Source organism: Lynx rufus, unplaced genomic scaffold, assembly GCF_022079265.1.
Source record: "Lynx rufus isolate CCGP_SWC_20201006 ecotype Redwood Valley unplaced genomic scaffold, mLynRuf1.p SCAF_36, whole genome shotgun sequence".
NCBI classification, from domain to species: domain Eukaryota; kingdom Metazoa; phylum Chordata; class Mammalia; order Carnivora; family Felidae; genus Lynx; species Lynx rufus.
The window spans coordinates 3,441,984-3,462,465 of NW_025814852.1; the positions used below are offsets into that span (position 1 = coordinate 3,441,984).

The 20,482-nt window shown below is 60.1% G+C and overlaps 1 protein-coding gene across 3 annotated transcripts in view; it reads left to right on the forward strand.

Moving 5' to 3' along the window:
• The window catches only part of OLFM1 (olfactomedin 1), a 36,019-nt gene that overhangs the window by 12,026 nt on the left and 3,511 nt on the right, over positions 1 to 20,482 (forward strand). For 2 of the 3 annotated variants that reach the window (XM_047093884.1, XM_047093885.1), the window contains exons 2-5: positions 2,127 to 2,276; positions 6,982 to 7,137; positions 9,100 to 9,319; positions 16,477 to 16,583. In XM_047093884.1, the coding sequence (XP_046949840.1) occupies positions 2,127 to 2,276; positions 6,982 to 7,137; positions 9,100 to 9,319; positions 16,477 to 16,583 (633 nt within the window). Of the gene's footprint in view, positions 1 to 138; positions 289 to 2,126; positions 2,277 to 6,981; positions 7,138 to 9,099; positions 9,320 to 16,476; positions 16,584 to 20,482 lie in introns of those variants that run through there. The other variant, XM_047093883.1, reaches the window with a different exon arrangement.

Here is a 20,482-nt window from a genome sequence, read left to right on the forward strand (position 1 = left end):
GGCGGCGGCGGCGGGCCGAAGGGGCGCGGGGACTCGGCCGGGCGCCCCTGCCCGCCGCGGTGCCCGCCGCCTGAAGGCTGCCCGGGGGCGCGGAGCCGGCGCCGGCGCGCGCGGGCGCAGGAGGCGACTCGAGGCGCGATGTCGGTGCCGCTGCTCAAGATCGGGGTTGTGCTGAGCACCATGGCCATGATCACCAACTGGATGTCCCAGACGCTGCCCTCGCTGGTGGGCCTCAACACCACCAAGCTCTCGGCGGCCAGCGGCGGGACGCTCGACCGCAGCACCGGCGTAAGTCCCCGCCGCCACCCCGCGGGCCCTGCCGCCCGCTCCCTCCGACCCCGACCCCTGGCTGGGCGGCGCCGAGCCGGAGCGCGGGGGCGCGGGGCCAAGGGCACGGGCAGGGGTCCCCGGCGGCGGGGGTGACCGTGCCCCCCGCGCTTGCCCCGCCGGCCGGCACCCCGCCCCGGTCCCCCAGGGGCGCGCCTCCTTCCTTTGCCGGGGTTTCCTCTCGGGGCAGGGGGCCTCAGGGACTCGGAGGCCTGGAGTCCGCAGCAACTAATACTAAGTCCCTCGCGGACAAGGTCAGGAAACTGAGGCAGGGGACTTGGGGACTTGTCCAAGGTCACTCAGCAAGTAAGGGGTGGGGACGCGGTGCTCCGCCCTGTCAGGGCTGGTCCAGCCAGCCAGACGGACTGCCGGAGTGGGCCAGCGGCCGTTGGGGGAGCTGGCGGCTGCGAGTCCCCAAGCCAGGTCCCTGACGGTCCCGGCCGTGGTGGCCAGGGAGGGTGCAGTGGCCCTGGGGGGCACTGCCTGTGGAGCTGGCCCCTCCTGTCCCCTCTGCCCCACTGCCTTGCCTCCCAGGTGGCTTTTCCTCCCTCATCAAGGCCTTGTGGGGGGGGGGGAGGGTGGCGAGTGGCCGGGGCGCCTGTGGGCAGGCCTGAGTCGGATGTTGGCTGGAGCCACTGGGAGGCAGGCTGAGCGGGAAGCAGCCCTGAGCGGAGGGGAACGGAGGAAGGAAGGACCCCAGGCGGGCCCCTCCTGGTGGGGAATGAAGGGGGGCGGGCAGGAGGCTCCTCTCCCACCTGGTTTGTGCTGCCCTGGGCACAGGTCTCCGTGTGAGCCCCTCCTGAGACCCTTGTCACGTTCACCTGCCGTTTCAAGTGCTTCCAGGGCTCTCATAATGACTTTGCTCCCGGGTCTGGGTCCTAAGCCTCTGGGGTTGGCAATGAATGAAACAAATGTATCGACTACTATAGGTTCTCCTCCCGGCCAGGCTAAAAATAGCAGGGAGGTGACCTGAGGTGCCCGGGCAGGCTGCCGGGGAGGGTCTGTGCTCAGGGAGTGTTTTCCCACACCCTGTGCCCCTGGCGCTCGGGACCCGAGCCGGGCAGCAAGGTGACACCGGCCACACACGGCTCCGGTTCCTTGGTGGGTCCTTGGGCATACCCCGGGACCGAGGCTGGGTGTGAACGCCGTGCCGCCAGAAACTTGGTGACATCCACTGAAGGACCGCGCGTGGCAGCCGGGTCGGAAGCCTGGCGCTTCCTCCGGCGGCCTCTGCCGGGGTGCCGGGGACGGTCGGGGCTCAGGGCGTTGCGACTCTGGGCTGACGGGCGGCTGGATCCCGGGTTCTGCCGCGGGTGCCACATCCCTTCGCGTCAGGGACGGCGGAGCGAGGCTGCGCCAGCCACCCCTGCGTGCCTTGTGGGGAGGAGATCTTTCTGAATTACGTGCTGCGAGTGAACCAGCCACTTGCTTTCCTCCCTGGCTCCTTGCCGGCTTGCGGCCTCTTCCCTCCCGTCCTCCTAACCTATCAATTTGGTCAGATGCCAGAACTCCAAACATCCCTGGAATTTAAAAATCCCCTGGATTGGAAAAAAAGAATTAAAAGAGTCGTGTCGGTTTCACTTCCTTCTGGCCCTGGGGACCCCGATAGGAGATCGCCCCTTTGTTCTCGGGGGCCCCTTGCCCTCCCCGTGGTCAGAACCAACGCGTCTTTGGACCGTTTCTGCCCTTTTTTCCCGGAGGCTGGACTCTGACAGTCCTCCCCGGGTGTCTTTCCTGCTGCACTGCCTTACGGTCTGACCTCTCTCTCCCTCTCGCTCCCTCACCACCCCCCCCTCCAGGTGTTGCCCACCAACCCCGAGGAGAGCTGGCAGGTTTATAGTTCTGCCCAAGACAGCGAGGGCAGGTGTATCTGCACAGTGGTCGCCCCCCAGCAGACCATGTGTTCACGGGACGCCCGCACGAAACAGCTCAGGCAGCTGCTGGAGAAGGTGAGTCCGCGTGGGGCGTGTGTGTGTGTGCGCGCGTGTGTGCGTGCCCACACCAGCACCAAGGCTCGGCCAGCCTGCAGGGTCTGTCCTGCTTCAAGACCTCCCTCTTTCTTGGCACGTCCACACTCAGAATGTTTGTGAACGAGTGACTGAGTGAATGGATGGGTGCAGAACCCCCAAGGATGGCCCAGGAGGAGACGAGTAGACCCCACCGGTGGCTGCAGGCTCCCCTGAGGAGCCACGTGGGAGCGGGGTGCGGGGACGCGAGGTGCTTTCTTTCGCTGCCACCATCTCTCGGTCCCTCCTGGGGACCCGCAGTCCAGGGGGTGGGGGCTGGCGCGGAGCAGCTCCGTGGGGGGCATCCTTGCAGCCCTTTGGATTTTGCCCCTGGGGCTCTCCCCCTGCCCCCCCCCCCCCACAGCAGGCCTTCGGGAGCAAAATCACACTGGGTCCTCACCTTTGCACCCACTGCGAACGGCACCGTGTGGCTCAAATACACACTCGGAAGCCATCGTTCCAAATAATCTCCACGAGGATCATGTAAACTTGGTGAGATTTTTCACCCCGTTTCAAGAATGGAAGTCAGAGGGTGGACCACCTGTCCCGAGCCAAGCAGCTGGCTCTGGGAGGGGAGGGGGGGGCCGGCACTCAAACCGCGGAGTGGCGCCCCCGCCTGGCGTCCTCTGCCCCCCCCAGAGCTGTGCACGCACGCACACCACCCACGGACACACATGGACACAGCACGCACAGGCACACGCACACGCCATGCACAGGGCCACCTACACACCCCCCCCACACCACACATACCCCGTGGACATCCCACGTACACAGTCACACACACGCCAGTAAAACTGTACGTCGGCCGTTGTTGAGGACACGAGGGGAGGCGCCGGCCCAGCCGTGAGGGTCTTGGGGCAGGTCAGGTCGCTGGCAGGGGGACCGCCTTGTGGTGCTAGGTCAGGACCTTTTCGTTTGGGCCCCGCCCAACCACCACCCCTCACAGGACCAGGTCCCAGTTTGGCCTCAGTTTCCCGAAGTGTGGAGGGAAGGGGGCGGTGAGCGATTCCGGGGGGGGGGGGCGGGGGGCACTGCCAGCTCTGCTCATGGGGAGGAAGAAGGGAGGCCGAGGCTCTGGGCGGCGCTGGGCTGTGGCTCCCGCTCCCCTTTAAGGACAGTGTGGTCTCTGTTCTCATCTCTAGCCCACCCAGTACATCACTTGCAAAGAATTAATGTAAAACGCATTTAGCAGATTCCACAAACGTTCATTAACACCAAACTAGACCAAAGCCTAATTGGGCCTTTAATTATTCAGAATTGCAGAGGCAGGAGGTGGAGCTTGAAGGGGCCTCTGGGACAGCTGAGGCCGGGCTGGGGGGCGGGGATGGGGGCGGGGCCGAGATGGGCCGAGGGGGGCGGGGCAGGGGGGTCTGGCGGAGGGCTGGGCTGGGGTCGGTGGGGGGGCCCTGTCTGGGGGCAGGGCTGGGGGGCCGGGCTTGGGGGCCTGTCTGGCGTCGGGGCTGGGGGTGGGTCCGGGCTGAGGGGCGGGGCTGGGGGGGCGTGCTCGGGCTGGGGGGCGGGGCTGAGGCGGGGCTGAGGGCCTGGCTGGGGGCGGGGCTGGGGGCCCGTGAGGAAGAACCTCGAGCTCTTGGGGGAGGTGCTTTCTGGATTCCAGAAAGCTCTCAGAGCCGGTAAAGCGCCGGCCTGGGAGCCCTCTTTTCTGCCTACAGACGCCACCGCGCCACGGCTTAACGATTTAAGGCCCTATTTTACACCCCGGTGGGCACCGTGTTTTCAGAGGGCAGCAGCTTTTGTTGTAAAAGAGGGGGGCTTCAGCGTTCTCGTCGTGGGGCCTCCCTCCGGTCGCCGCCCCCCCTTCTCTTGCCGTGGGGAGCGTGCACCGAGCTGTGCGGGTCTGATCCTGCGTGCCGTCGGTGGGGCCGGGGTCCCAGCCGGCCACGTCGCGTCTAGTTCTGTGTCTCCCCGGCCTGGCTTCACGTGAACCCACCCGGGGGGCTTCCCGCGGTGGAGTCGTGGGCGCACGCCCGGGGCTCTGTCACTGGCCCGGAGCCCTTGGGAGGGGCCCTGGCGGCAGCAGGCAGTGCCTGACCGCTAGCTAGCCCGGTTCTGACACGGGGCCGGGGGCGGGGGGGGGGATGAGGGCCCCTGGAAACCCACAGAGTGGAAAAGGCCTGCGGGGGGCCGGGGGCTCTGTTTCTGTTCCCCTCGAGGAAGCCACCTGCCCTGAATTTGGAAGCGTGGGTTTTGGAGTCAGCCCAGGCCTTGAATCGTGGCTGGCCGCCGTGTGGCGGCAGACAGTCTGCTGGACCTCTCTGAGCCTGGCTCTCCTTATGCAGAAAGTGGGACCGGAAATAGTGTTCGCCAACCGGGGTTTCATCGAGCTTGAACGGAGTAGTGACGTGATGGGCTTAGCCCACTGCCTGGAACACTGAAGACATTCAGTAAATAATTAGGGTTCGCTAATCCCTGGAGGCCGGGTGTGTCTGTTGCTTGTCGCTGCCCCTCCCCCGCTTTCCCAGCTCCTGCTCCCACGCTGGGCAGAGCGTGGGGGAGGGGGGGTCGGTGTCATTTAGCAGCTGCGTGACCTTGAGCTCCTAGATCTGCTTCTCAGGGACACATCCAGCGGGAGAGAGGGTGGGTGGCCCCGGGCCGGGTCGTCCGGCGCTCCTGGGAGTGGTTGTGCCCTTCCGCTTTGTGACCCGCCAGAGAGGAGGGTCCACCCTCCCTTGGAGGTGGGAGAGGCAGAGGGAGAGTCGCGTTTTGTGTTAAGGCAGCTGGGTAGCTTGGCATCCTTAAATTTTGTTTTCTAAATCTTAAATTTGATCTTATTTAAAATTGGTTGCAAGCCTTCCTTCCCTGGCAAATGAAAAGCCCGTTGTGCAGCGTGTGGCCCCTGTTGGCGGATCGAGACTGGAGCCGGCGGACCCAGTGGCTTCTGCTCTGCCCACGGAGGCCCTTGCTCCTGGGGAATCGGATGTCCCAGGAGAGGAGGGGAGAGGGGTCTGGACCGGAGGCGCCATTCGTGTTCCTGCTCCCAGCATTGTGGCTGCTGGGGGGACACTCCCCGCGTTATGATGTGTGGGCCTCGTGCTGTGGTTACAGGAGTGAATGAGGCCCAGCCCCCTCCCACCCCCTAGCTGTTGAAGCAGATGAGTGGGTTGCTGCCCTGCAGGCATGGCGCCGACAAGGTAGTGCTGTTTCCAAGCAGTGTGCAGCCACTCCTGGCTTGGCGCATCCTGGAAGCCTCCCCGGAGGAGGTGGTGTTCGGGCTGGGCTTTAAGGTAACCAAAACTCACGAATCTTCTCAAAGGGAGTGCTGTAGTTACTCAGTGTGAGGAGGTAAGACAGCTGGTTATTCAGTGCGAGGAGGGCAGGGAGAGAGAAGGTAAGAGAACAAATCTATTCCAGGTCCCCGTGAAACGTCTAAAGAGAAAGGATCAGAGACAGTCAGAGTCACCCACGTATTGTATTTTACAAACGTGAATTTTTAAACTGAGTTTGTGTGTTACTTTTAAATAACTAACCGTAAAATTCCAGGCATTTCAAAGTGCTGCAATGAGTAATATCAGTTTTTCTCCCACTGAGAAGCCTTTTAGATGTGCTCTTTTATTTTACAGAAACCGAACCACTACCAGCTTTTCACTGGCCAAGTCCGGCTACGTGTCATACCCAAATGATTCTGTTTCTAAAAGGGAGAGGGTTTTCAAAGGCAGCGGAATATCAGAGCTGAAAGTTCGCGGTTGTAAAGGTGTCGTCCTCCCTCGTAATTGGATTGGACTCTGGGGAAAATGACCCAAACACCGCTGCAGCAACCCTGAGCTCCGTTCTGCCTCCCCACCACCCCAAATGCCTGTGCCCAGGAGCACGAGCCACCTTCCCGAAAATAAAACGCTCTGGCAGGTGGCTGCACTGAAACTGTTTTCTTTTAAGCTCCCTGGAATCCTGTTGAATATTAAAGTTCCATCTTGAGGCTGGACTCAATTCTGATCTGCCTGCAAAGGTGTAAAACAGTGATTATTCATTTGCTGGGTGATCGATTCCTGACTGTATGTTCGGAATGTACATGTTTGCAGAGCAGTCATCTACCTGTGATACCGCGGGGCGTGATGGATGGTGTGCAGGATGGGGAAAGGGGTTGATAGAGAGTCAGGGAGAACAGTTCTCTTGTTCCTTGGTTCCACGCTCCTGCCATCAGCCTTGGCAACAGGACGGCTGGGAGATTTAGGAGGAGAGAGAGGCTCTCCCTGGGGTGGGGGCAGCCCAAAGGCACTATTCGTCTTTCTTGGTATGCGTGCCTGCCTAACTGGTTTCATCCTGCAGAGTAGAGAGACTTAAACACAATCCCTGACACAGGGAAGAAAAAGAGCCACCCAGAGCCATGTGCCTGGAGCCGTGACCAGGGAGGACCTGACGCTCCTGAACCCCTGATTGGCAGCCCTGGCTGCAAGGAGAAGCATTCCGGAACGTGGCAGGCGAAATGTTTACCAAAGCAATTTGCTCTGTTTGGGGAGTCCTTGGTCATAACACTCCCCGGTGTTGGTGATTAACTAGTAAATGATGTGTGGGCCGCTTCTCGTTCCCTGTGTGTTGGCCGTGTGGAAAAGGTCGCGGTCGTGCATTAGAAGGCAAATACGATGGGCGGGCACCTGCTACGGCTCCTTCCTTGAACCTGTTGCCTTTTTGACAGGTGCAGAACATGTCTCAGTCCATAGAGGTCCTGGACAGGCGGACTCAGAGAGACTTACAGTACGTGGAAAAGATGGAGAACCAGATGAAGGGGCTGGAGTCCAAGTTCAGACAGGTGGAGGAGAGCCACAGGCAGCACCTGGCCAGGCAGTTCAAGGTAAGTGTGTCCCTCCTCCTCCGAGACCGGGCTTGGTTTCCCTTCAGGCTTCACCCCTTCCCTCTGGAAACAGAAATCGGGAGCCCGGGGAGGAGCCCGGCGAGAATCGCCCTTTGCAAGGGGGCTGCTGTCCTTGGAAATAGACAGGCAGCCTGTCCCCGCCCTGGTTTGGCGAATGACACCTTGAAAGGGGCGGGTTGAGGAATGGCTTTCAGACCCCCGTGAGCTTCTGAGGCAGGGGGGGTGGTGCGGGGGGATCCCCAGACCTGGCTTCTCGAGCCAGGTCACAGATTAGCCGGGAAGGGACATGATTGGTCGTTGTCATTCTCAAGCTGCTGCAGGTAAATCACATTAGCCAAGGATTAGCTTCATTGATTAGAGCCGTTTCTGAGCGGGGATCACTCAGGGCAATTTTTCACATCTGACCTAATTTAGCTATGACAAGGCACACTGTAGATTTGCAGGGAAGAAGGAGAGAGACACCAACATCTTTCTCACTTCCTGGTAAGTGTTTCTCCCCCCCCCCCACCCCCCGGGTAACTCTGGACATTAAAGCCAGAGTTGGCCCTAAAATTATATATACATATGTAGAAATATGTATATATACATTTCTGCTTTAGTCAGCTTCAAAATGTTCAAATTGAAAAATTTATACGCACCTCAATTAAGGTATACATGCATGTTAATTAGCAATCTAGCCCAGATATGAATGAACAGGTCAAATTACACAACCCTGCTTGACTAGAAATTGCTGACGCTCTGTCTTTCCTGTCCTTTTTATGCTAATGTTTTCCTTTGATGTGCTCCCTGCATGAAGCAAGCACTAATCCGCTTTTAAGAGCGATACATTATATAGGCAAAATGGCAGGCTAACGAAGTCATAAATCTATATTGTAAATAAAACGATAGCAGGCCTGAGCCTGTTGAGGAGAAATGAAGCGATTGCTCACGTCGGAGGCAGGTGAACACGTTGTCCTTGCTCCTGACACGTCACTGCGAATTATCTCAGAGAGAGATTTTGACCTGCTTGACCAAAAAGAGTTTGTGTCTCTCCCTGAAAGGGCAGCATTCATTCCCTTCTCCGTGGTAGACTCAGATTCCCCTAAAGACGAGGGTGCCTTTAGCCGCCGAGGGCTAGCCGCGCGGTGCTGGTACTGTGCACACGGGCATCCCCCTTCCGGTTCCAAAATTGGGGGCAATATGGCCCCGGGGGAGAAGAAGCAGCCCCTTGCCTTTGACCATGCTTTAATTGCACTGAGAATTTCAACAGGAATTGCGAGGGAAGCTCTGTAACTGTTAAAGCAGTTGGTTTGGACGAAATCTAGCATTGCAGTGTGAGTTTTTGTTTTTTTTTTAAGTGACCATGAAAATATTTGTCTATTAATGGCTGTCTGTTTAAGGCAAGCTAGTGAGGCAGCTCTTCAACAGTATTTCATTTTCTTGCTTGCAGGGCTAACTTAAAAGCGTTTTTTCAATGCTGCACTGACTGAAGAGGCAGTCCACTCCCATGTAACCATGAAAGAGGGTCAGAGAGCTTGGGCACCATGCATTTTTGCTATTATTTTCCAATACTTAGCACCATATCACTAAGGAACCTTGAATACAACCAGGATCCTCTTTTGCATGTGACTGTAGATGCATTTCATGGATAGTTTGAACCCTTGTCAATGCATTTTTTGAAAAAGAAAAAAAAAAAAAAAGAAACTTTGTGTGTGTGACTAAAAGCATGTAACCTTAAGATGTTGCATTCTAAACTGACAATAAAGACTTTCCCAAATATGTTGGTGTTCCGGAGACTGTTTAATATGCTTTTCTACCCCGTTTGGACCAGAATACATAAACCTATAAAGAAAGCAGGAAGGTGCACACCCTCCCTCACCCAGGGAGAGAAGCCAGGCCAAGGCAGGGTGTGGCAAGTTTTTGCACGCAGAGCACTGAACCCAGCTTATTTTGACCTTGCAGGCGATAAAAGCGAAAATGGATGAACTTAGGCCTTTGATACCTGTGTTGGAGGAGTACAAGGCCGATGCCAAATTGGTATTGCAGTTTAAAGAGGAGGTCCAGAACCTGACGTCAGTGCTTAACGAGCTGCAAGAGGAGATTGGCGCCTATGACTACGATGAACTGCAGAGCAGAGTGTCCAATCTTGAAGAAAGGCTCCGTGCATGCATGCAAAAACTAGGTAGGACCAGAACCCTGCGGGGGCGCGGCTCTGCTCCGCCCACCTCCGCTCCCACACAGGCTTAGGGAGTGGTGCTGAAGCGGACAGCGCCCGCCTGGCTCCAGAGAGGCCCCGGGCAGGGCTCCCGCCTAGGCTCCCCGGTAGGCGGCACTCAGGCTAGGGCACTGTCCCACCCTGTGCAGAGAAGGCCAGCTCACAGACCCCCTGGAGTCGCACATCTGGAGAAGGCATCAGATGCCACACACCATCTGAAGGATGTGTATGAGTGTGTGCGTGTGTGTGTGCGCGCGTGTGTCCCGGGTGAGTTTAGGACACAAGTTCGATAGGGCTGGAAACATACATCTCAGATTCTCTCCGGGCTGGGGACAGGGGCTGAGGAAACTCCCAAGAGAACGCATCGGGCGTAGTTTGAATAAAAGAGAAGAGAAACTCCAGTCACACCACGGTAGAGGACTTGCCGTTCACGGGGAGTAAAGGCACGAGTCCCTCCTAACAGCCTGGATAGAGCAGCTCCTCTGAACCCACCGGCCCCTCCACCCCATTGCCCTATTCCGGGAAGGACCCCCGCCGCTGGGGGAACCCCTTAAGGTTCTTGGGATCAATACCCGCTCGCCTTGTCAACTCTCCCGTGGATTGCTTCCACAAGTCGTGGCTCGTTAGCGTCTGGGTCCGCTCTTCTAGCACATTTCAGTTTTTCCAATTAATCCTTGGGTTTTCTTACTGAGACTCGCTGGCCCTTGTCACCTGCCATTTTTTGACACCAAGGTGGTTCGTGTCCCTGCCGTGTACTTCTTAGTGTGATGGAGGGTCATTTTGACTTATGAAGAAGCTTCCCTTAGGTTTTTATCTGATATTCTAACTTGATTCCCTTTTTGTTCCCTCTCCCCCCACACACAAAAACACACCCCAAATGCCTCTTTATAAACTTACAACGTCCCGAAGGTCACAAATGCTTTTTAAAATCCCTAGTGCTGTGAGGTGAAAGGGAATGTCCAGAGAGCGAGGAAGGAGTCGGCAGGGCCCCCTCCCCCGCCCCCCGCACCCGTTTGAGCCGGTCCGAACATCCAGATTATCTCAAATGCCGTTCTAGGCACCTCAGCAAAGGCAGACGCTTGTTATATACCTCAGCCCCGGAGGGGACAGCGAGAGGCGTTGGGAGTTTAATCTGGTTTACCGTGGGCACTTACGCCATGTCACATGAGGGATCGTCTGCTGCGTTTTTCCAGTGACGTGGTTCACCGCACCCCAGTGTCGGGGGCTGGGGGACCCGGGACCTGTTCTGACACTGCAGGGGTCCGTGTGGATGTTCGAATGTTCACAATGATGGGGCTATGTTTAAGACGATGGGCTGTGTGGTTCTTACCATTGGGCACAGGTTTGGGTTTCTAGCCACAATTACCCCACGCTGACCATCGCCTCCCTCTGGCCACACCCTGCCAACACCCCCACTGAGAGGTCTGTCCCAGCCTCTGAGGACTCTGGGGGTGGGGGAGGGCTCATTGACTATGTTTTCCCTCGCTGGGATATAGACTGTGTATACCAGTGAGAAATGGCGATGAAACCTCCATGCTTTCCGAGTCAGGGGTCAGGGAGCAAAACGGAAATTCAGAGTGGAAAGTTACCAAGGCAGAGAAGCCGCAGGCCTCTCCGAGGGGGGTGCCACCCCCTAAAAACACTTGGCCTATTTTTAGAAGCTGCGTGAATTTTCCTTGCAACTTTGAACCTTGGGGCTTTCACGTGGTTCCCCTGGGGTCGCCAAAATGGTTGATTTGGGAGCGAAGAGAGAGGACCAGTCCCGGGGACCGCATTCTCTACGTGTCAGGAGTGCAGCCGTGTGGTCTCGCCTCTGCGTTTCTTTGTTCAGAAACACCTTGACTTGTAGATAGACCCACTGAATCGGAGTCTGCAGGTGGGGCCCAGGGATCTGCATCTAACCGGCACCCGGGCGATTCAGGTAAACAACGCCAAAGCGGGAGAACCCTCGGTCTGGGGCCGGCAGTGCGGTAAAGTAGTTAAGTGCTGCTCTGTGGCCGTGTGACTCTCCCAAGGCACTGCTACCTGTTTTATCTGTACGGTGAGGGTGTAGGAGTCCCCGTGCCCTGGGGTCGCGGTGGAAGTCCAGGGACACCGTTCCCATCATGGCTGCACACTGCATCTGTCAGAGTAGGGGGTGACAGGTAGGCAAGCAGGGAGGGAGGGAGGGAGGGAGGGAGGTAGTAGGTGATAGGTAGGCAGGCAGGAAGTAGGTGATAGATAACTAGGTAGACAGGCAGAGAGCAGAGGATAGGTGAGTAGGTAGGGAGGTAGGCGGGCAGACAGACAGTCGATAGATGAACGGACAGGTGGGTGAGCAGGTGTGGGGGTAGATAGTGGATGATACAGTGAGCAGTAGCTGTCCCATCTCCCTGGGCTGTCACTTAGGCTCAGTAACTTAAGGACCACACTCCCGTCCTGCGGCTGCTGATTCGGTCTTTATTTCCGCCTTGCAAACGGGCCCCATCTTAGCGGCCCGTTTGCTTGCTTGGAGCTTCCGGTGAGCACGAAGCACAGAGCCCGCCTCCCGCTCCGTGGGGGCTGGTGGCTCCGTGGGGGCTGGTGGCTGAGGCTCCCGCAGCTCCCCAGCCGCCCCCCCCCTGCCCTGCCCCGGCGCCTTGGTGCCTTGGTCTCCAGTCTGTCTCTTGGTCCTTGGCTTGCCAAACGGCACCTCGTTACCTTCCCGGTGTGACGGTGCAGCGCCTCTAATCAGGGTTCTCCTTGTGGCCACCTTCTCTTTAGGTCCACGATGCTGGTAATCCCTGACCCCAAAACATACACAGGGAAAAACAAACAAACAAGGTTCCATTTGTTTTGTGTCTGTTGGTAAAGATTTCTCTCTCAAGGGGATTGTATGTTTTTCCCGATGGCCCAGCCAGAGAAAAACGACTCTGAAACTCCTTTTCTAAAACTGGAGGGGGGCTCAGCGTCTCTGGGCCTTCCTCTGCAGGGGTGGGGGGGGGGGCACTTCCGGCCACACCCCTGCAGCTCCCCTCGTTCCCAGATAAGCGAGCACCATGGTTGCCCAGCGGCCCTGTCCCCCGAGCTGGGGCGTGAAACTTCACTGCCTCCCTGGGGGGAGCCTGTGGAGTCAGGTGACCCAGCAGCTACACCAGCCGAGCCAGAGACTCGGGATCCAGTGCAAAATGTTGTTGGTACATCAACACATCCTGAGCGTGTCGTGTGCCTGCTAGCTTCAGGCCTCAGTTTTCCTGTCTTTAAGAACGGGGGGAGGGATAGCTGATTTTAGGGCTTCCCGCATTATACCATCCTGGGTGGGAAAGAAGTACCCAGGCACCCAGAGCACTACAGTCTGGGGTGGCGGGGTGGGGGGGATTTTCTTGTCCCACGGAGAACACATCTGAGTGAAGCCCCGGGGCGTCACCGACCCCACCAGCCCAGCGTGCACGTTGCTAGCCATCAGACTGTAGACGTTTTTGCCAGTTTTGGGTGTCCGGCACGGCGCTTTGCCTCGGCACTGTTTCCTAGGCTCGCTCTCCTGGAGGAGGCAAGCCTGAAGCCTCCCTCCTGTTCTCTGGCCCTGGAGGTGTGGCGGGTTCAGGGAGGCAGAGGGATCGGCCCTGACCTGCTCCCAGGGGCCTGCAGGGGCCGGTGAGCGAGCTGCTGGCCCAAGGGTGCTGCGTCCCGTCGAGGCTTGAGAGCTGAGTGTGGGTGCCTCTGCCTGCAGGAGACCCCGAGGGGGTGGCGGGGAGGAAGCAGACCCGCATCCGAGGCCCTCCTCACGTCTCGGCCTGGGTGGGATCCTGGCAGGGCCGGCGTCGCCTTCTGGAGTCCTCCCAGGAAGCGCTCAGGATTATGCCTGGTGAGAGGTCTCCTGACGCCTGCCCTGCCCTGCCCTGCCCTGCCCGTGAGCGGAGGCGGGGTGAGCGGCCCTCTCTGGGTGCCCCTCCCAGGCTCCAGGGCTCTGTGCCGCCTGAGCTCCGTTCTCAGGCTAATCTCCCTGCAAGGACACGGGTCTGCCCAAGCTCCCCGCTTTGCGAACTGTTCCCAGTCCTTGAGGGACGAAAGCTGGGAGCAAGGGAGAACAAAAGCCCGGGGGGGGCCCGGCCTGCCTGCCGCGGGGCCGTCGACCCCACGGTCTGCTCTCTGGCCTGGTTCTTTGGCGGGCGTGTCGCCCGGGACCCGCTCAAGGCTCCTCGTGGAGACCGTCCAGGCTGTAGTCAGAAGCGAGTTCCTTCTAGGAATACGGCAGGAGGCAAATGGCTTCGTCTGCAGGACACTGCCTCGTCCGGGCTCCCGGCTCTGCGGGCATCCTCCCTCCTGAGACCCGTCCTGGGCTCTCGAGGGCGGCCGTGCGGGCCCAGCAACTCCGCCCCCTCCAAGCTGCACCTGCGCAGGGGCGCTTCCCGAGCCTCCTCCCCGCCTTACGCACGTCCTGAGCCCTCGTGACAGAAAGGGACACCTTCCTGAACTGAATGTGCCAAGACTCTTCCGTGAGGCCCTGCCACGGGGCTCTCTGAGATCATGTCAGCTCCCGAGGTCATGGCAGAACCCGTCTGGACAGAGAACCAAAAATAACTCCCTGACTCAAGCAGGGCTGGCTGCCTCCAGCCCCGTAGGCCCTGTTCCCCTGCTCCGCAGCCCAGGCCAGGAGGCTCACGGTGGGCAGGACGTGGTGCAGCGGTTCAGGGCAGCCGTGACCCCGACTCTGCTGGGGACGAACCCCGTCTTCTCCACAGCCGTAGTCTGAGTTCACAGCCACGATCGTGGCTGCTGCCCCCACTGAGCACTGATTCACATCAGCTGCCCTCCTGGACTCTCCCCCCCTGGTCAACCCCTTCAGTCTCCACTGCTCCCCTCTGAGTTCGTGGAAAAGGAAGAAGGTCTGTGCCTCACTCCGGGGAGGGTGACCCTCGCTCCCTTGCTGTCCCCTGTGCTGGGCACATAGCGAAGCAGTAGACTCATGAGGATTTTCTGAGAGGAGTAATTTCACCTCTAAGTACCTGAGCGATCACTCACTCGCTCACTCACTCGTTCACGGACAGCTCCCCAGGCTGGGCCTTGCGGAAAGAGCGTGAGTGCAACGGGCTTATTGCCTGGGGCGGTAAGACCGGGCCGCTTGGGTCCACGGCCCCAGGAAATGTGTGGTCGTGAGCATGAGTCAGTGGGGACAAGGTGGGCAGAGTTCAGAAGGCAGAGGTCTCGGGAAGAGGCGTGGGTTTGGGCCAAGACACAGAGGACCGGTGGGAGGGCGGGGGGAGCCGGGGTGGGGGGGTGCATTCCAGGTGGAGGGAACAGCCCCAGCAAAGGTGTGGAGGCAGGAAGGGCCCGGCATCTGAGCCGAGCTGCGGCGTTGGCCCGCTCTTTGCCTTCTGAGTATGGCGTGGGGGACAGACATCTGTTCTCCTTCGGGCAGTCATCGTCCAGCACGGGGGGGGGGGGGGGGTATGGCTGCACAGACTTGGCCGGAACTTCGGTGTGCGATTGGATAGAAACCCGCAGGCCCGCTGGGTTCCCCAAGCCATGACATCCTTGGGGGCGATGGCCCCTTTGGACTCCTCCTTCCAGGCAGGACCGCTGTCCCCTGGCTCAGCGGTGGGGAGGCTGGAGGGGTCCCTGGTCAGCATCTCCAGATTCCCACCCAGTTCAGAGAAGCTGCTGTCTCCTGGCACCCCAGAGCCCCCAGGTCACAGGAACCCTACCGGGCAGAGGGGAACACCAGCCTTGGGTCCTGCTTCTCCCACGTTCCCCCTCCTCCAGACCAAACACTTAGGGAACCCCACCCCGAATCCTCAAGAGGCGCGTTAGGTGAAAAGTTGGTACGGGCTCTCCTGAGATTTCCGAGAACCCACCCACTTTTTCTTACTTCTAGTCCCTGTAGACGCTGGCTAACCTTGGACGGCCATCCAGTCCCCTCGTCCACCCTCTCTCCTCCCACAGAGCGGGGACAGGGCCCGGCAAGCTTGCTGTGATTCTCGGAGACCTGGCCCGCCTGCAGCCTGCGAGCCATGACTGCTGCCCGGAAGCTCGGTCTGTGAGGGGACAGTACTTACGTGGGAGAGCACACGATTGCTCCTGAAGGCGGAACAGACAGGAAATCTGGAGAAGGGGAAGGGATAGGCGGGTAAAAATAGGTGTGGGCTCGAGGCAGCAGCCGGGAGCAGGGCGGCACCACCGATGGGAATTTGGAGGCGAAGCCAGCCCCGCTCCTGCCTGCTGGTGGCTCTTACCTACCCCGGCACGGCCTCCGTGCTCCCGCCAGGCACTGAGCCGCGACGTCAGGGGTCTGTCTCGGCAGTCTTGTGCGATGATGCTAATGTATATACTCACCCCGCTTTAAGTTCGTAGAGAGAGACTAGTCTCTCAGGCCTGGCCTGCCGTCCGCTTTGCCGGATTATCCTGGCTAAACTGTGTCCCCGGGTTAAGTCACTGACAATCTTCCGAAAACTCCCGGATCTTCTTGGGACCTTGCGGACCGCATGTCCGCGTGCTGATAGGCTCCTATGGGTCAGGAGCGCCCTGTGGCCAGGATTCTGGAAGGCCTGAGTGGCTGTGCACACAGGCTGGTGTTCGCCCGAGAGTGGAGTCTTTGCTGGGCCGACAGGTGCAGCCTGGGAGGCCCATGGGACTGTGGGAAGGGTGCTGGGTCCCAGCCTCAGCGGTGCCGAGTGGCTGTGTGGCCCCGAGTCCGTCCCGGCCCTCAGGCCACATCCGAGGGCCCCTCTGTCCCTCTGCCCTGCTCCATCAATGCCTCCAGGGTCCCTGCTCTCAGGCTGCAGGGCTCCCCCCAGGCAGAAGGGAGCTTCTCCCTCTGAGGGAGAGGCTCGCAGGCTGTCCGGCAGAGGAGGAGCTGGCCACTCCCCTAGTCTGGTTCTGACTGACGGAGGGGCGCAGAGCAGCGGGCTCCTCCCAGAGAGGCGCCTCGGGGCCCAGGCGGCACCTTGCAGGGAGCCCTGGGGTGACCCCGCAGCACGGGGCCTTCGGATGCACCCTGCCATCTCTCCGGCCGCGTTAGGGGCTGGAGCTGTGGCTGAGCCCATTGCCCAGGAAAACAAGGGCAGCCGTTAGACCGAGAGGGGCGGAGGGGACCCGCGTCCTCCTGCGGTGGGAGGCTGGGGTCGGGCCGGGGATCTCACCCTTCTGCACTGTGCACTGTCTTCCAGCTTGTGGCAAGCTGACGGGCATCAGTGACCCCGTGACCATCAAGACCTCTGGCTCGAGGTTCGGGTCCTGGATGACAGACCCTCTGGCCCCAGAAGGGGATAACAGGGTAAGTGCCCCCCCCTCCGTCGGGCCTGGGTGTGAGGTTGTTTGGACAAGAGTGCCCTCGTGGGCCAGGCGAGCCTGTCTCCGTCCCCCGTGTGTCTGGCCCTCGCTCCGATGCCTGGGTGCCCACCTACCCAGAAAACCACTCCAGCGGTTGTGGCTTGAGCACAGCTTGGGGCCCCTGGGGGTGCGTTCCCGGGCCCAGGCGGGTTCGCAGAGGGGCCCAGGTCCCTCGCTGAGGTCCCTGTGCTAACCCAGAGCCCCAGACCACAGGGATGGGTCACCGTATGAGACCCTGAGATGGATTGCGGTGACTGTCAGAGCAGGTGGATCTGTGCATAGCCTCCGAGGCTCGACTCTGTCTCTCTGGCTGGGGAGGGGGGTGATGGGCAGGGAGGAAGGGGACAGGGGGAGGGGCGGGGGAGGAGAGGGAGGGGGCAGGGGTGCTTGGAGTCCTTCTCCGTGGCTGCAGCCGCCCCAGACGTTTCCAGCCCCATCTCTGCTCCGGGAGAACTGCTTGGCCTTCCTTAGTTTAATGACATCTCATTTGTATTTCATTTGTTATTCCTTTCAAGGCTGATGGAAACTCATGTTCCTTTTTGATTTAGGGAAGAGGCTGTGTTCTTTTTTTTTCTAGACTTTTCCCCTGGGTAAAAACGCAGAAAAGGAGAGAAGCGCAGGGCCTAGGTTGTGGTGTTTGAGCCCCTTTGGGGTGTGGGTGCGAGGGCTGGCTGGCTGAGCGCAGGGACGCCCGCACAGAGCTGTGACGGTGGCACTTAGAGCCTCCGCCGGGGGAAGACTCGCCCGGGGTTCCCAGGGGAAGAAGGACAGAGTCTGGGCCACGCTGTCGCTGTCCCGCGGCCATGAGCCCTGGCCCGGCGTGAACAGACCAGACTCTGGGGCGGTTCCTGCCCTCCCTCCCCCTTGTTTTCAGGGGGTTGCGGGACATTTGGAAACTGATCGCTTTCGTAAAAAGTCTCACCTCCTCCTTCAGGCAGGATTGAGAGCGGGGGGACAGGGGGGGTTAGGAATCCGAGACCTTCTAAGGGCCTTGTCTGGGCGACTCTAATGGGAAGGGGTGGGTGGCTTTCTCTCCCCGAGATTCCTGATCCCCCAGCTCCCCTCCCCCACTCGCACGCCTGCCGGGAAGCATGAGGCGTCATCTCTTGTATTTGGGACAAGGGGTGGCTCTATGCTTCTGGCACACTTTCTCCTGGGGAAGGTGGGTGGGGGACAGTGACTGTGGGCTCTCTGGGAGCCCGAGACTTGTCTGCCCACCCTCCCGCCCCCGCCTGGGGCGCCTTCCTGCCTTCCCGGCGTTCTCCAGCCCCTGCTGCGGAGGACTCTGGGGGGGCCGGCCAGGGACTGACTGCAAACCCGGGATATGCGTGCAGACACGGGTCTGCGGGGCGTTTCCGTTCTGTTTCCAGAGTCTGGACAGTCAGCTGGCATTGGCAAGTTTTCTGACAGTTTGATTGGCTAGTTTTATCCGGATCGGTTTTCTGGTCCACATGCCTCATGGCGAACCCCAGCTCTGCTCTGGGGCGGCACTCGGGAAACAAAAGCGAGGCGCGCAGGCAGGGCCCCGAGAGAGCACCGCTCTCCGTGCCGGCACCGCTCACGCACTCAGGCGTGCGCGCAGGTCCGTCGACACAAGGGAAGGTAGCGGCTGGGCCTCGACACACCTGCCTGCCCCGGTCGGGCCTCCTGCGACCCTCCAGCCACCCGCCAGTGTGGAGACCACCCTTACGTCTGCCGTTTGATGAGAAAACCCGGGTGCAGTCTCTTGCCTAAGGTCTCAGGAAAGGCCGGTCCGTGGGTTTATTAACGAACATGTGCAGCAGGCTGAGTCTCCCCAGACCACGCTCTCCCCACCTCCTGCCTGCAGCCCGCCTCCCCGCCCCCTACACACACACACACACACACACACACACACACACACACACCCAGACAGGCCCTTGGGGAGCCTGGAGCCAGAACCAGTGACCTCGGTCGCTGCGGAGAATGAATGAACCTGAGTCGGGGGCACTGAGCCCGCGTCTGACGCTGCAGACGTGCCTCTGACCCCCGTTTTGATGTCGCTTTCCTTTGTTGTAAACAGCACCGGGCAGAGGATCTCTCTTCCCAGAGATACCACGTGTCGGGGCTCCTGGAGGCCCAGCTGTTTGCCCGCCCCAAACAGGGAGGATGGAGGTGTGCAGGGGCTGTTGAGGGCTGATGCATGCTCTTGATAATTAGACATCTATTTTCTGCTCGATGACTCAATCGCCCTCCAGGAGAGGAGGCCCTGGTGACGGACAGAGCGTGCCAGAGAGGGACGGCGGGAGGAGGCTTCTCGGGGAGCCGCCAGCAAGGGGAAGGGAGGAGCCGGGGCTGGCTGGTGGGGGCCGCTGGGCGCTGGGCATTCGGCAGCTCAGAGCCCGGCCCCCGTGTGGTTGGGGCTGTTCGGAGCCGCGCGCTTAGCACGGCCACCGCCAGCTCCCAGCTGGCTGCGCGACGCGTCCCCGGGCCCTGCCGTTGATGTGGAAGAGTGCTGTTTCGTGTGATCTGTTTCGTGTTCCCGTCTGGGGTGTCCCACACACGCGGGAGACCAGTAACGTGCTCCAAAGGGAAACAGGAATCCGTGTCAGTGTCGGGGGCAGGTGCAGCGAGAGGCACGTGGCCAGAGGCTGGGGGCGGGGAAATTGCGCGGGGGTCCTTGGCGGCCAAGGGGGACCCATGGGGGGCTGCAGAGTAGAAGCCACAGCTTGCTGCTTCCCGATGCCCTTGCGCTGAACTGTTAGAACAAAGTTAGCTCAGGTCACCTTTGTGTCCTTCCTTGACTCCTTTATTAAGCACCAGCTGTGTGCCAGGCGCTATGCTGGCCTCTGGTGTCCTTCCACTGTGTCCAGATGCTGCCTTCTCTCGGCCGTGACGGGCCCACACGCTTGTGGTGGCACCGGGACTCCAGAAGCTCTTAACCCTGATGCCGGGCTGTGTCCCCCCCCCCCCCCAGGAGACCCCTTGCCCTGATTCTGAGACCTGTTGCCCACTCTGTGGACCAACCTTCTAGAGTCCAGAACACCTTCCTTCCTGTTGGCTGGCTTCTGCCGTGGATGTCCCAGGCGTCAGTCCCTCTGTGTCTACATCTCTTTTCTTAGGACAGAAGTCATGGGACCTAGGGCCCACCCTAACCCAGAGACCCTCACCTGGAGATCCTTAACGACATCTGCAAAACTCTCTTTTCCATATAAGGTCACATTTAGAGGTTGCTGAATGTGGACATATCTTTGGGGGGGGCCACCATTCACCCCACTACAAAATTGAGAGCTCCCTGCCCCGGGGGGTTCCGGGGGAGCGTAGGAAACAGCCTCTGGGCGGTGAGCTTGATCAGTGGGGGGAGAGGGCATCGCGGTGGGAGCAGCTCTCAGTCCCCGGAGCCAGGGACTTGGCCTGGCAGGTGCAGAGACAGCCGGAAGCTGGGGAGAGTGATGGTCTGGGGGTTCACTCGGCATCAGGCCCCGGAGCCAGCAGGGAGCTGATGGCATAACTGAGGGCACGGGGGCACAGGCCACTGTTGCCATCGTGAGACACGCTCTGAAGCAGCCTGCTCTGGCCACGGCCGCCTCTGAGCCTCTGACGTAGGAGGCCAGGGGAGAGCACTCGGGGCCACGTCATCCGTGCCGCGTTCTGTGAAGGGGAAACTGAGGCCAGGCAGAGACCGAGGGTCCGCGCCTGTATCTGGGACGATCTCTCCGGGAGGACTGGTCGTCCACAGGGCCCCTCCTCAAGATCACTGGCGCCTACGAAGGTCAAGGTGGGTGTGTTTCTGAATCCGGCCTCGCCCGGGGAAAGACCTGTCTGCTTGGGCTCCTAAGCGGGAGCAAAAGAAACCTCGGGCCTGGGTGTCGCCCACACCCGCTT